Source organism: Sinocyclocheilus anshuiensis, unplaced genomic scaffold (genome assembly GCF_001515605.1).
Source record: "Sinocyclocheilus anshuiensis isolate Anshui unplaced genomic scaffold, SAMN03320099.WGS_v1.1 scaffold842, whole genome shotgun sequence".
Taxonomy (NCBI): Eukaryota; Metazoa; Chordata; class Actinopteri; order Cypriniformes; family Cyprinidae; genus Sinocyclocheilus; species Sinocyclocheilus anshuiensis.
In genome coordinates, this window is record NW_015536509.1 from 540,491 (window position 1) to 553,476 (window position 12,986).

The window sequence follows — 12,986 nt, forward strand, 5'->3', positions numbered from 1 at the left end:
AATTTAGAAAAGAAAAGAAAATTATAGAAATGAACACTTTTATTTAGCAAGGATGCTTTAAATTGATCAAAAGTGATGATAAAGACATTTATAATGTTACAAAAGATTTCTATTTCAGGTTCTTCTGAACTTTCTATTCATCAAAGAAACCTGAAAACATTTTCAACATCATAATAAAAATAAATGTTTTTTGAGCAGCAAATCAGAATATCAGAATGATTTCTGAAGGATCGTGTGACTGGAGTAATGATGCTAAAAATTTAGCTTTGAAATCACAATAAATTACATTTTTAAATATATTCAAATAGAAAATAGTTCTTTTTAATAGCCTAGTAAAAATATTTCAAAATTGTACTGTTTTGTTGTACTTTGGATCAAAAAAATGCAGGCTTGGTGAACAGAAGACTTATTTAAGTAATTTCCTGTATAGACACATGTCTTAAAGCCTTGGCAAAAAAGGCTATATGGGTCATTAAACAGCCTATGGGGTTTTCTGTTTAAAAAAAAACAATATTAAGATTAATATTTAATATAATATTACATTATGAACTCATTGATAATTATTTATTAATATTTTATTTTATTTATATAGCACATTTAGCATCATATTTAAATTAAATAAACAATTAGTAAAAAATAGTACAATTATAAGACTAAACAGACAAACTAACAAATGTTTTAACTCTGAAAAGGGCAATCAAAATCAGCAACAAAATATGTAGTGAAATTTTAGTTTGAAGGACAGAATTCTCAAAATAAAAAATGTACGATGGTTTTGAACTATATATAGACCTACTGCATGTAGCTAGAGAAATCTCATTTTGTGTAACTAGATCTTAGACTCAAAACCTTACAAATAAAAGCCCTTGTGAGAGTTAGCACCGGTCTCTCCTACTGTACAAGTCATCAGGAGTCATGGCTTTTACCTTCCCTTCATCATCAATCAGGCAACACTGTCCAGTGGCTGAGACCTTCACATACCCTCCAATAGGGACCCCAATACTGGAGTCAATCCAGAAGTGATCCCCCTATTCAGATTCACATTAACTACATTTTAGAACCAAACACTATTCACAACCAGCTCAAATATCACAATTTCAGAACAATAACATATTGCTTAGGGCAAGAAAGCAAATAAGAAGTAAATAAATGAATACACACCTTTTTTAACATCACCATTTGAACAGTCCCTTTTGTACCACTGGCATCTAATTGACATTAAAACCCCCACAAGACAAGCAAATAAATATATTAACCAGTTGGAAATGTAATTCTCATTGAAGCGTGTAAAACTGAAAACTATGCCTTGTATGAAACTTTTCACTAAAGTTCACTGACTAATTCCAAGAAGGAATTAAAAACATACGTGTCCAAACTTAATTTTTCCATTCGCTTGTGTGACAGCAACAAGGAAATGTCCCTATGTTCATCTCTTTATGGCCCCTAGACTTTGCTCCATCATGGGCTGATTATCACCATCAACCACAGAGGGCTGTGAAGAGACGTCATTAGCAGTCCGAGAGCTTGACTCATTGGAAGTTTCCAATGAGCTGAATTGCAACAAAGTCAGGAACAAATCATGAGTTAGACAAGTACTTAAAAATCAAGAGCTTCTTAGTGGCTTGAGACATTTGACACATGAAATCTGAAATGCTGTGCATCTTCTCAAAAAAAACAAAAACAAAAAAAATTCCCCTATCCATTAACTGCGCATGACATGTGCCTTTTGGACTTTTCACGTAAGAGGAAGATGATACTGCAGGACAGCTTTATTATTTGAGTCAGAGCGGCTGTTAAGCAGTAAAACTGTGAGATTCTAGAGGATAGGCCTACATTCATTTGCATAGTCTCAGTGTACATATACTGGAATTGCTTGGGTGTCATATAAGCAGTGGTTTTCATAAATGACTGACGCACTGATTATGAAAACATTTAGAAGAAGCTAGCAAGTTTCAAAGTACACAGTTAAGGTCAACACCAAAGCATCTTTATTTCCTGGAGGTTGATGTATATTCAGACTTTTTATAGCCCCTAAAAACATGAAGGGATCCGCATTAAAAAAAAGGCTTAAGTATTACAGCCGCAACTCAGATAAGCGCAATTAATTAGTGTGTTTGAGGAATAAGGATGGAAAGTGTTAAGTTCTGTGTTATTAGTCTCCATGGAGATAAGACTGAAACCAAACCAGCTGCTGGAGAACAATAGATTACTCAAGAAAGGAGGGATCAATTATTTAAGTGCATAGAAACTACAAACATTAGTCACACCCTACAAACCGATAAACATTACTTATCTAAATCCTTTCTATTCAGACATGGGTGTCAAACTCAATTCCTGAAGGCCCGAAGCCCTGCAGAGTTTTTAGGCCATGTCCACACGTATTTTTATAAACTGAGTTTTTCCTTCTTTCGTTTTAAAAAAAATCTCCGTCCACATGAAAACGCAAACGCATGCTATGAAGCACTGTCAAGAACATGCCAAACCAAAAGGTGGCGATATAATCTCAACCGTAAAGCCATGTTGGCCAATCAGAAGCCTGAAAAAGTCTCCAGTAGGCGGAGATAACAGCGCTGGCACCGAAGTCACAAGCCAAAAACTCCAGTTTCGCTGTCTACAATAACACTGCAACCGGAGTTTTTGAAAATCTTCACCCCGGCAGGCATTTTCAAAAATGTTCGGTTTCAGTAACCTGGTGCTGCGTTTGCGTGTGGACGAACGGCCAAACCGAGTAGAAAAAGGTTTTAAAAATAACCTTGTTTGTGTGGACAGGGCCTTAATATGTTTATAAGCTTCGGCCTAACCGCGTAGAAAAAGCTGCGGTTTTAAAAAATAACCGCGTTCGTGTGGACAGGGCCTTATGGTGCGTTCAAGTCATGTCAGATAGATCGTATTTACGAGTTGAACGCACATGAATGCCCCCACAAAGTCGTTATTACGAGTGGGAAACTCGAAATTTTCCCAGGAATTGAGTTTGACACCCTGCCCTAAGACAACCCTACAAGGATCTTGATTTGGACATTGGTTTATTATCCAAATAAAAAGTGGCTGTACTGTCAGAGAGGGAAAAAAAACACTATAAACTGCACCTTATTTAAAAAACAAAACAAAACAAAAAACTAAACCTAAATACCTGCTTGTTTCAAGGAATTAAGTAACACTTATTTAAACTATACATAGACTATCATTCAAAAATACCAGTTTGGGATTAGTATGTTTTCTGGATTTTTGACCAATGCATACTTCTCTTACTGAATCTTTTGGCCATTCAGTAAATAATAAACTAATAAAAATGATTTCCAGAGTAAACCTCAAGAAACTTTATTGCTCAAGCCAGCCAAGTCTATTTAATGTTTCGAAGTCTCTTATTCTCACAAAGTCTGCATTTATTTGAAAAAAAAAAAAAGCAGTATAAACAGTAATATCACTAAATATTCTTAGAGTTTAAAATAACTGTCCTCTGTTTATATCATTTAAATTAATATATTAAGTATACTAATTAGATGTGAAAAAAAATTAATTTGATCAATGTTGAAAACAGTTAGGCTGCTTAATTTTCCCCCCATATTTTTACCGTTCCTTTGATCAATTTAATGTGTGCTTGAATAAAACTATTATTATTATCTTAAAAAATGGTATAGTTTAAATGCAGTGGTAAAACCAGGATTTTGTTGCTTTTATGGGAAGGAATATCACCAATATCAACCTTGGATTAAATTAGGCTTTGTAGAAAAACAAACAAACATCCAGATTCATGTACAAAGTATCTTTACTTCAGCAGCGGAGTGCAACATGAAATGTCATTCAAAATGAAACGGAGTGATTAAACGGTATACAAAGCTTCATCTTTGCCACAAATGACAGTGCTTAACTGGACGAATAAACATAATATTGTTCATTTACGAAGAAAAAAAATGGAAGAGGGCTTATTTTTGATATACTTAGGTTTAACTTAGAAACAAAACTGTGTGCATATGCACAATCAAATCTCTCCTCTAAATTCTGATTGACATGTCATATCTGAACATGATTTTCACCACCTTTAATGCTTGAATGCAATCCCCCCGACCCTCCCCGGAGCCGAATAATAAACATATTGTTCATTTACGAAGAAAAAAAATGGAAGAGGGCTTATTTTTGATATACTTAGGTTTAACTTAGATACAAAACTGTGTGCATATGCACAATCAAATCTCTCCTCTAAATTCTGATTGACATGTCATATCTGAACATGATTTTCACCACCTTTAATGCTTGAATGCAATCCCCCCGACCCTCCCCGGAGCCGGAGCAGTGCTTGCAAGACTGCTGATTCATGAAACTTTCCTCACAAATCAACAGGCAGTGACGTGAGAACGTAAAATGATGCAGACATTCAGACTCCATTAGACCAGAGGAACTGCTTCCATCACACAAAACCCATGTCATTCATATGAGGCACACGGAAAGGCACAATACTCCATTTCACCAAAGCACCTTTAACATTTCCCACAATACATGTGGTAAAATACTTCAGTCTTTGTTCACCTAGGACAGAGAGGATGGTGTTGTTATGGCTTCTCAATTCTTATTGTTTTGAACACTACAATACAAAATGGAAACCTTTCTGTTCCAAGAACGACCAATACATAATACTGCCATTTGGTGTTTGATACAGTACAGACTGTCAATACCAGGTCATCATTCAAGGCACCCAAATGAAAAAGTGGTGAATATAATCTATTGACTTGAAGATGTACAGCATTGTTTTTACTGATATCTGTGGTTCACCCATGGATGATTACGTATAACTTTGAATAAAATGGAATCTTCAACATCCAACAACTTCTCTAAAGTAACCTCTTTGTGACCGAGTTAAAACGTCTTGATTGAAACGAAACATTTAGACATTCATATTTCAGTGAAGATACAGTTAAATATGCATGTTGAGGTTAATTGAACATTGTTGTTCCCTACAGCTTCTGGGAAAGGAAGGGCTTGCCAGATGAAGACATCCTTCCATCAGATCAGGACCGTCTTCTGGTAGAGATCGAGTGAGGCAGGGCAGTGTGCCTGCATGCTAGGGGCCGTGGTGCAGGAGGGGTCTGTGGTCGTGCTGAACTCTGTCCCATATCTGGTCAGTTTGTCTCACGCTCTGTCCTTACGCTTCAGCTTATTGAGCTTCTTTGTGCTGCTGTTCTTGTTGAGCAGCTTCATGACACGCTCCTTGTGATCCAGCACCTTCAGCATGGAGTCACGGGCTTCTGTGATCTGGTCCATCACCAGCTTGCAGCGCTGCATGTTCCCCTATACAACGAAACAGTATTATAATTAGTGTTTAGTGTCCCTGTGGCTCAGTGGTAGAGCATTGCGTTAGCAGCGCAAAAGGTCGTGGGTTCAGTTCCCAGGGAACACACATACTGGTAAAAAAATGTATAGCCTGAATGCACTGTAAGTCGCTTGCTAAATGCATAAATTAAATTATAATTACTACCAATTGTGTAAATACCATTTCAAATTTTGGTGTCAGTAAGAAGGTTTTTCTTCCCCCAAAGAAAATACTTTTATTCAGCAAGAACACATTAAATTGATCAAAAAATTGATTCCTATATCAAATAAATGAAGTTTTTATTATTTACTCTATTCAGCAAAGAATCTTGAATAAAATATATCATGATTTCCAGGTAAGCATCACAATTGTTTTCAACATTGATAAGAAATATTTCAAAATAGAAAATATTTCACAGTTTTACGGTTTTTGTATTTTTGATCAAATAAATGTAGTCTTGAGCATAAGAGACTTCTTTCAAAGACACGTTTTGACCTCAAACCTTTGAATGGCAGTGTACGTACAGTACAAATAATATCTAAATACATTAGGCTGCCTAAATACTCAACTAATCAGTACAGAAACAGGAGTCTCAATAAACATTTATATATATATATATATATATACTGTATATATATATATATATATTTTTTTTTTATATAGTAAGGATGCACAGATAATAAAATTCTGGCTGACACCAGAAGCTGAAAATTACCAATAAATGGCTGCTATTAAAAGTATACACTCTTTTGTCTAAATAAATAAAAAATAATTTATAATGCTACAAATGAATATAGGCATCACAACATTATAATGTATAGTATGAAAAATTGATATTTATTTTGAGATCTGTTAAAGACTACATTTAACAAGGTTATTACATTAAATCATTATTATTAAACAATTTAATTAAATAATTTATTGGTGTTTTAAAGATTAATTTAAGTGAGCGTTGCAATGACGGCAAAGGTACTCTAAATGTAAACACTGATTGAAACCAATGAAATAAAACACATGATAACCTGTATGAAAGTGAACATGTGTGGGTAAAAGTGATCAGTGGCTTTTACCTGTACGAGTTCATTTATACGGTGAAGATCATCATTGGCTCCGGCCTTCTTCTTCGGAACGAGGCCTTCCTGGAGAGTCGTCAGACGACTGTAAACATCACATTCCAGATTCGTCTGCAGACAGGTGACAAAACACACTCATTCTGACATAAGCTTGACATAACCACGGTCTGGTAATGAATTAAAGAGAAAGTCCCACCAGCTGCATGAGCTGAGCTGCGCAGAGGTGAATTTTCCAGCCCTGGGCTCTGCACACCACCCCTTTCTGATTGGCCACATCCTGCAGGCTGCCCTTCTTGTCCTCTGATTGGATAACACAAGCTGGTATTAATGAATGATGACAGACTATATAATTGTATTCATGCAAAATGGACAATACCCTTGACACGGATGTCACTGTATCTCTGAAAGTGGTGGTATGCCGCCTTCCAGGGGTTACGGTAGTGGCGCAGTAGAGTGATCGGAGGACGAACTCGGGTAGGAACATACCGAACTCCCTCTTCATCTGCAAACAGATGAAGAAACAGATACACTTAATATAGGCATTAGAGGCTACACTGTCTTAGTAATGAAACTGGGTTTCTTAAATAAACTTCAATATCAAATCATATTACATAACTTGTGATAAGTCAAAAATGTATAGATGTCATCAGAGCAACTGCAGTTGCTAGTCATTTCCAGGACAGCTTACAAACTGGTTGGAAGGATAATTCTGATCTTTATCTCTATGTTGTTTATCTTATTCCAGCAACTTTATTAAGTTTGGCCTCTGTTCAGTTATGTTACAACACTGTCACTGTTACCATTTCATAATGTACTATTTAGAGCAAAGGTTGGCGGACTCTCACAGGTAGAAGGCGGTAAGGAGCCTTAAGATGTTCCACAAAGAAAATAAGTTACTTTTTTTTTCAGACATAGGAGAAACAACAATCAAAGACTTGTTAGTAAGTATCATTGTAGTGTTTGTTATACTGGTTTTTAATTAAATTTTAATTTGATGATTTTAATTTTTAAAAACAAATTGTGTCCAACAAATACATTTTTTTTCCCACATTGTGACACTATTTTTATGGCAAATAACCTTCCTCCAACTAGTAGTTCTGAAATGCAACAACCTCATTCTCATTACTGTAATGTGGAAAAAAAAGATTTAAATTATTCAATAATATTTAATTGTATTTAAATGATTTAAATTATAAAAGTACACTTCTAAAGTAACATTTGAAATATCGTAGAAGTATTTTTATTTTATTTAATTTGTGCTGATTCTAATAAAATAAAATAATTAAAATTCTAATAATAATTCTAAAATTCTATTCTAATAAAAAAATAATAATGAAAACACCATTGTCCTACAAAGTGAAAACTCTCAGCTTATCAAACCACATGTTCAAGGACCTTTCTGGATCTTCTAAAAACCTTGAAGAAACAGCTTCATAGTAATAAAGCTTACCAATGTATTCTTTAGGAGGGGACTTGCGTTTCTCTGCACGTTGGCTGAGGGGTGGGAACTTCTCCTCATCTGTGCTGTTGGTCTCCATCATCTCGCTCTCCTCAGTGGAGATGACGTGCTGCTGCTTGCGGGGCTTCTTTCTGGGTGAGGCTCCAGGGGTGATGTCTGTGGCAGGGACTGCCAACATCTGTGCACCACTGTTTGGCCCTGATGCCACTGAGGGAAAGAAACTACTTCATCAGGTAAAGTATGAGCAGACTGATGTTTCTGTCTTCTGATATGTGTTTCTCTGAAGTATAACATCATTCTACGTCATCTTTTCATTGTTTTAAATATGTAAAATACTGGTTAAATGAATTTATCGCCATGTCAAATACAACAGGATTAATTTTCAGGCTGATTTATAGATAGATTGACTATTAGTGTAAAATCTTGTTTGCATAAAGATCCCACCTGGTTTTGTACTATCCATAGGCTCCGCCTCCTGCTTAATATTAATCTCTGGGAGGGTGGAGCTGATGGCACATGCTGAATTAGTGCTGGCTGCTGGCTGAGTGGGCGGGGCCACTACATTGGCCATGGAGGGGATTGGCGGGGTGACTGCCATGGCAACAGGTATGGCTGAAAGAGCAGGAGTGGGTTGAGAGGGGGGTGTTGCTGATGTCAGGAGGGAGGGGAGAGGTTGAGAAGCCAACTGGGAGGGAGGTGGTCCCACGTGTTGAGGATGCTGTTCAGTTCCATGGCTAGGAATAGCCTCTACTGCTGCAGTTACTGATGGAGCGAGACTCATGTGGATGTCAGGTTTGGGCTTCACTCTGCAAAAGAGTTTGAAGATTTAGTGTTTATAAAACTAAGCTGCAATTAGACCAAGTAATACTACAATGAAAAGGACAAATTTATTAAATAAGACAAGAGATCTTGTAAGATCAATTTGAATACTTCATACCCTGCAGGACGAGGTGATCCTGATGCACTCCTGATGGGTCCATCGATTCTGGGGGTTGTAGAGTCACTGAGCTGACCTGGGATCAGGTTCTTCCTAACAGCAGCACTTTAATAAATCAACAGAGACAGATTAATGACACTTCTGAGAACATCAATACATTTTTTCCAAAAGAATTTTAAATTACTAAACTAAAAGCATACTAGAATGACATAGAAACTATTTACGGTAGATTTTCATCAGTGTTGTATTTGTTACTTAAACCAAAAACAATTAAAAATAGTTTTTAGTAATTCAAATAAAGCTGAAATAAAATAAAATACAATCATTTGGCAACTGCCTAATTTAAATGTTTGTTGAAGTACTAAAATTACTAAAACTGAAATAAAAATAATACAAACTAATAAAAAAAATGAATATAGATGACAAAAGCACTAAAATTAAAATGAAAATTAACAAAATAAAAAAATCTAATTCAAACCATTAATAAACACTACAATATATAAACAATACCAACATAAAAAACTGATTCTCATATTAGAAAAGTGTTGGTCATATATTTATACAATTCCTTCTGAATTATATAAATGAAATTATATTCCAAGTAAAGAATCTAACACCTAACACCTTTTAGTACCAAAATTTTGTGAAATGTTTTGATGATGATTAGCCAATTAGCAACCAAATTAAGTAACGTAATGAAAAACATTTGTTCAAATTGTTAGGCAGTAAAGGAAGAATAATGGTAGTAGTCATTAATTTATTTTTAAATCATTGTTTCTGGACAAGATGATTTTCATTACAGTAATGAAAATGTTTTCTTGAATTAGAAGATACAATTTGGGAGCAAAATTACTTTGACAATGCAAACAAAACTGTAGTACTCCTAAATTGATTTTCTTCATTTCCAAAATGGAATTTCTTTTTTTGTTGGTAATTCTGGGGTGAAATATGACATGGTTCTGGATTCCTTTTTGTTTTCTACAATGTGAATTTAAACTACGCACACAGGAAATACTTTTAAATATATAAATTGATGCAGGACTCGCTTGTATTTTTTGCTGGTAAATATGACATGGATATCTCATAGTGAGATTTACACTTGAACAATATTACAGAGAACATGACAATAGTGGGTTTTTAATGCTCACCCCTCATTGGCAGGTTTCTTGCGCAAGATGCTGGGTCGAGGGGACATCACAAGTGAGAGGGTTCCAGCGTTGGCACTCTGATTGTGCGTCTGGGCCACAGTGGTGGCAGGCTGACTGTTGTTGAAGGCATTGCTAATAGAGTTAGCCACTAGTGTGGAACCATCGGCCAGAACAACTGAAAAAAAAAAACAGAAACACTCATCTCTACTATTTTTTTAACTTTAAGAAATGATGCTTGGTATGAACACATGTGGAGAACTGAAGGTGGATCTCAGGATTCAGAGCTGATCTGAGGTGCCTCACCTGAAGCTTTAGACTCTGTTGGAGGCTGTTGTTGGTTGACTGGTGTAGGCTGAATGCTCGGGGCTGTGATCTGGGCAGACGTATGCAGGCCCTGGGATGGGATGGGCGTTGGTTGGATGCCCTGCGCTGCCATGGCAGTCGGTTGGATGTTCTGAGTGTTGATCTGGGTGATGCGGTCCACCGTCATCAGCTGCATAGAGTTCAGATGAACTGCAGACGCGACTCCTACACCGGCTTGGGCGGTCATGGCTGCACTGGGCGCCTGAGCAGTTACTGTGTCCACATGACAAACAAATATGGATAATCTAAAGCCAACATTTTTAATACCCACCAATATCAATCAAGCTTGCAGTGAAAGAAAATCCTTTCTCTTTATCTATTTTGATTAAGCACCATGGTACCTGAATAAGGGCGTATGGATGACACAGAGCTGGTGATGGGGGTGTACGTGTGGGTCAGCGGGTACGGTGCTGATGGGTAGGTGGGCAGGAAGTACTGAAACTGCACTGGAACAGATTGTCTGTGGAGAGCCATAAAACATCCCATTAAAAGCAGGGCAAACAGACATATGCTTGTCCTAATTGAACCCTAAACCTGATGTGAAAATAGCCAGTTTGCTGCCAAAAACACATTTTAAATGTAAAAAAGCTTATGTCCTTTAACATTTTGAATAGACAGGATTTATACCTGTTGTCAGTGCGGTTCTCCATGGTGATGGGGTTGGGAGAAGAGCGGTGACCAGAGATAGGGATGAGGTTGCCCCTTTCTCCAGTGTATTCGGACTGGATACGTGGCGACGTGTGTGTGATGGGCTGCGGGACCACTTTAGCTAAAACAGACGGGGAAAAATCGACAGTTCATTCCATCCGTTAAAGCTTTCACCATTTTACAAGCAAAATCTTCCTGGAAAATCTGCTTGTAAAACAATGTAAACAACAGCTCTGTTGCAACTATGTAAAGGCATCATAGGTGCATTCCCAGTGTGAAAGCTGTGGCATCGAAATAGTGAGACTGTTAAATGAATACATGCACAATGTTTCCTGCATTCAACTAAAGTCATTTTAGGGCAAGTCTGTTCAGTCTGCCATTACAGACGTTATGCCTCCAGGCAGCTACTTCCAGCCATGCAAGTACAGCTCCTATTTGTTTGAATGCAGAAAGAATGAAATCTATGTAAATCACAATTTAATAATATATTTCAAACCAAGAATAAAATGACAACAGTGATCTGACAACTTTGAACATTGTGTAGTGTGTTCCCGGCATAAGTGTCTTAAGGACTGTTCCACAGTTGCATGTGCAAAAATTGTTTATGGTTCATGAAACATGAAAAACATTGTTTAAACCCTTTCCAATAAAGATATGTGAAGCTTAATATAAATAAGTTATTATAAATGTTGAAATGCTGCGTAATATTTTTGTGGAAACTGTAATACAGGATTTTTCAGGACTTTTGGATGAATAGAAATAGTTTTTTTATAACAATGTTTATTCTTTGCTGAATTAAAGTATTAATCTTTTAATTCTGACTGTAAAATTTAGCACGGTAGTTTATGTAATCAAGAGTAAACAAACAGCCGATTGACCACGTGATATTGCGATTTGTGTATGATTGGACTGTCTCTGCCTTACACAGTCTCTGATTCTACCCTTAGGAAATATTATTGATCACATTTCACCCTTAAAATTTCATAGTTTTAATCAATAAATACCATGCTGGGTGCAAAATGTTAGTAACAAGCAAATAATAATCTGCTCAAACTTACTATAAATTCTTAAACTGATAAAAAAAGGGTAAAATGGGGTAATCTTTTTGTATACTACACTGAATGTCACAAGGGTTAACTAATCTGACTAATAAGTATGAAATATCTCTAGCATTAATTGATATATTTACAGTATTAGACAATACCTGCTACAATACAACACCTATATACTTCTGTGCTACTAGAAATAAAAACAATTCCAGAGATGAGCTAAAGGTAACTTACCCACAGGGATGGTGGATGTGGTCACTGCTGTGGCATGAGAGGAGTGGGAGGCCACAGTCATAGTGACAATGCTGCTATTGGATATTTGAGTGTGGGGGGTGGCGCCTTTAAAAATGTGTTAAAATGACATAGCAGGTCTTTAGTACTGTAATACATACAGTGCACAGCATAAATGAGTACACCCCCTCTGAATAAATATAAAAGATGTATTTTCTTAATGATCACTAATATAATTCACGGAAAGATGGCAAAATGTAAACATTAAACATATACTTAATAAAAACAACAAAATATATGCCAATATTTTCTGTAAGATAAGTAAATTAGCCAATTTTGTTTAAATGAAGGATTGCAGAAATGAGTACACCCTAGATTTAATTCAGAAAATTTACAATATTCTAGTACTTAGTATGTCCTCCAGAGCTTATATATTTACAGTATTAGACAATACCTGCAACAATACAACACCTATATACTTCTGTGCTACTAGAAATAAAAACAATTCCAGAGCAGATGAGCTAAAGGTAACTTACCCACAGGGATGGTGGATGTGGTCACTGCTGTGGCATGAGAGGAGTGGGAGGCCACAGTCATAGTGACAATGCTGCTATTGGATATTTGAGTGTGGGGGGTGGCGCCTTTAAAAATGTGTTAAAATGACATAGCAGGTCTTTAGTACTGTAATACATACAGTGCACAGCATAAATGAGTACACCCCCTCTGAATAAATATAAAAGATGTATTTTCTTAATGATCACTAATATAATTCA

At 36.2% G+C, this 12,986-nt stretch overlaps 2 protein-coding genes across 2 annotated transcripts in view; both read right to left on the reverse strand.

Moving 5' to 3' along the window:
- Nucleotides 1–1,179, reverse strand: part of LOC107691586 (unconventional myosin-VIIa-like) — a 36,758-nt gene extending 35,579 nt beyond the window's left edge. Inside the window, exons 1-2 of the mRNA XM_016490255.1 lie at nt 1,162–1,179; nt 927–1,028 (exon numbers count right to left, since the gene is read on the reverse strand). Of these exons, the coding sequence (XP_016345741.1) occupies nt 927–1,028; nt 1,162–1,179 (120 nt within the window). The remainder of the gene's footprint in view (nt 1–926; nt 1,029–1,161) is intronic.
- Nucleotides 1,180–4,139: 2,960 nt separating this feature from the next.
- The window catches only part of LOC107691745 (histone deacetylase complex subunit SAP130-like), a 34,311-nt gene continuing 25,464 nt past the window's right edge, over nt 4,140–12,986 (reverse strand). Inside the window, exons 10-21 of the mRNA XM_016490549.1 lie at nt 12,750–12,854; nt 10,913–11,054; nt 10,627–10,745; nt 10,226–10,498; nt 9,923–10,097; nt 8,775–8,879; nt 8,282–8,643; nt 7,829–8,044; nt 6,755–6,880; nt 6,575–6,678; nt 6,376–6,489; nt 4,140–5,283 (exon numbers count right to left, since the gene is read on the reverse strand). Coding sequence (XP_016346035.1) covers nt 5,125–5,283; nt 6,376–6,489; nt 6,575–6,678; nt 6,755–6,880; nt 7,829–8,044; nt 8,282–8,643; nt 8,775–8,879; nt 9,923–10,097; nt 10,226–10,498; nt 10,627–10,745; nt 10,913–11,054; nt 12,750–12,854 — 2,000 coding nt within the window. The 3' untranslated portion in view covers nt 4,140–5,124. The remainder of the gene's footprint in view (nt 5,284–6,375; nt 6,490–6,574; nt 6,679–6,754; nt 6,881–7,828; nt 8,045–8,281; nt 8,644–8,774; nt 8,880–9,922; nt 10,098–10,225; nt 10,499–10,626; nt 10,746–10,912; nt 11,055–12,749; nt 12,855–12,986) is intronic.